Below are 1,276 nucleotides of genomic sequence, written 5' to 3' on the forward strand. Positions count from 1 at the left end.
CCGCATGGGGATGATCGCGAATTCTGTTACATTCATTACGCTTACACAGGCCTTAAAATTCAGCTATATTATTAATGTTGTTATTAGTCTGTAATACGTAGGATAGATGACGTCATTATATGTATTGATAGTAATGGCGTATTATGTACGTTTAGATGGCGAGCTCAATCATCGTACGTTGCATCCTAGTGGCGCTACTCTGTGTGAGTATAATAATCTATATTTATCTGCAATTCAAATAATTCTGTATTTTCTATTCTAATATTATGCTAAATGTTTGCGCGTTTGATATGATGCGACGCATCGGAAAGCACATAAATGCTACGTAAATATTCGCTCATCTCAGAAGTTTTGTGAAAGTTTGGCGGTTTACTCAAAACGTATAATGGCAATGCAATATTTTTTCCTCACACTAGTTATACATATGCCGAAGGAATATGACAAGTTCGTGCGGGGATTCATAGTACAGTAAACACGGTTATAGAGTTATGCGGTTTATTCGGATTAATAAGGGTGAGGGAGTAAAGTATTAACATTGTGCATTGACGTTAAGGATAAACTTTTGTGAGACTTTAACGAGAGCCGCCCCCATGCAGCTAGATTAACAATCCAAGTTTAACTGCGTGGGATACACTCGTCTATGCAGGTTGCATCGGCAGAGCTACACAGCAGTGACACCTACCGGCAGGCAATCTGTGAATTGTCTTCCGGCAACATTTGCTGCCCCGGCGACACCCGGATCCGAATTTCGTCCGCGGGGTACGGCCGGCAGCCGGGTTCGGCCGGTCTCTGTCCAACCAGCACAAATAGCTGCATTCGGTTCAACGAGGTCACCAATTACGTCGCCCACTGCAACGGCCAAGCCTGCTGCACGATCACTGCCACTAACGACCGCTTTGGCGGTGATCCCTGTTACGGCATTGGCAAGTACGCCGTCGTCACCTGGACCTGCAGTTAGAGAGGCACTACAGACTGGCTGTTTTCTTCTAAGGAAACTAGAGTGACTATCTCACTATATGCAGTGCTAATTTTCACACACAAAAACTGTGGCGATACAGCTGTATAGTTTTCTTTATATTACACAGTCGTTTATAGTTGAATTGTATCACTAACGCTACACTGTAAATCCAGGCGTTTAGATCGAAACGTTTCATATGTTTAGTTATATGTTTAGATGTTTAGTTTCTAAACACTCCGTATGCATATCCGTTTATACGCCCTAAACGTTATGTTTATAACATATTGGTGATGTGTTTACTATATAAACACACTGTTT

General features: G+C 42.1%; 1 protein-coding gene across 1 annotated transcript in view; it reads left to right on the forward strand.

Annotated features, from left to right (window-relative positions):
- The window catches only part of LOC106819844 (L-rhamnose-binding lectin CSL3-like), a 5,277-nt gene extending 4,319 nt beyond the window's left edge, over positions 1-958 (forward strand). Inside the window, exon 3 of the mRNA XM_014824421.1 lies at positions 647-958. Within this exon, the coding sequence (XP_014679907.1) occupies positions 647-958 (312 nt within the window). The remainder of the gene's footprint in view (positions 1-646) is intronic.
- The last annotated feature ends 318 nt before the right edge of the window (positions 959-1,276 follow it).

Source organism: Priapulus caudatus, unplaced genomic scaffold, assembly GCF_000485595.1.
Source record: "Priapulus caudatus unplaced genomic scaffold, Priapulus_caudatus-5.0.1 Scaffold4772, whole genome shotgun sequence".
In the NCBI taxonomy this organism is placed as follows: Eukaryota; Metazoa; Priapulida; class Priapulimorpha; order Priapulimorphida; family Priapulidae; genus Priapulus; species Priapulus caudatus.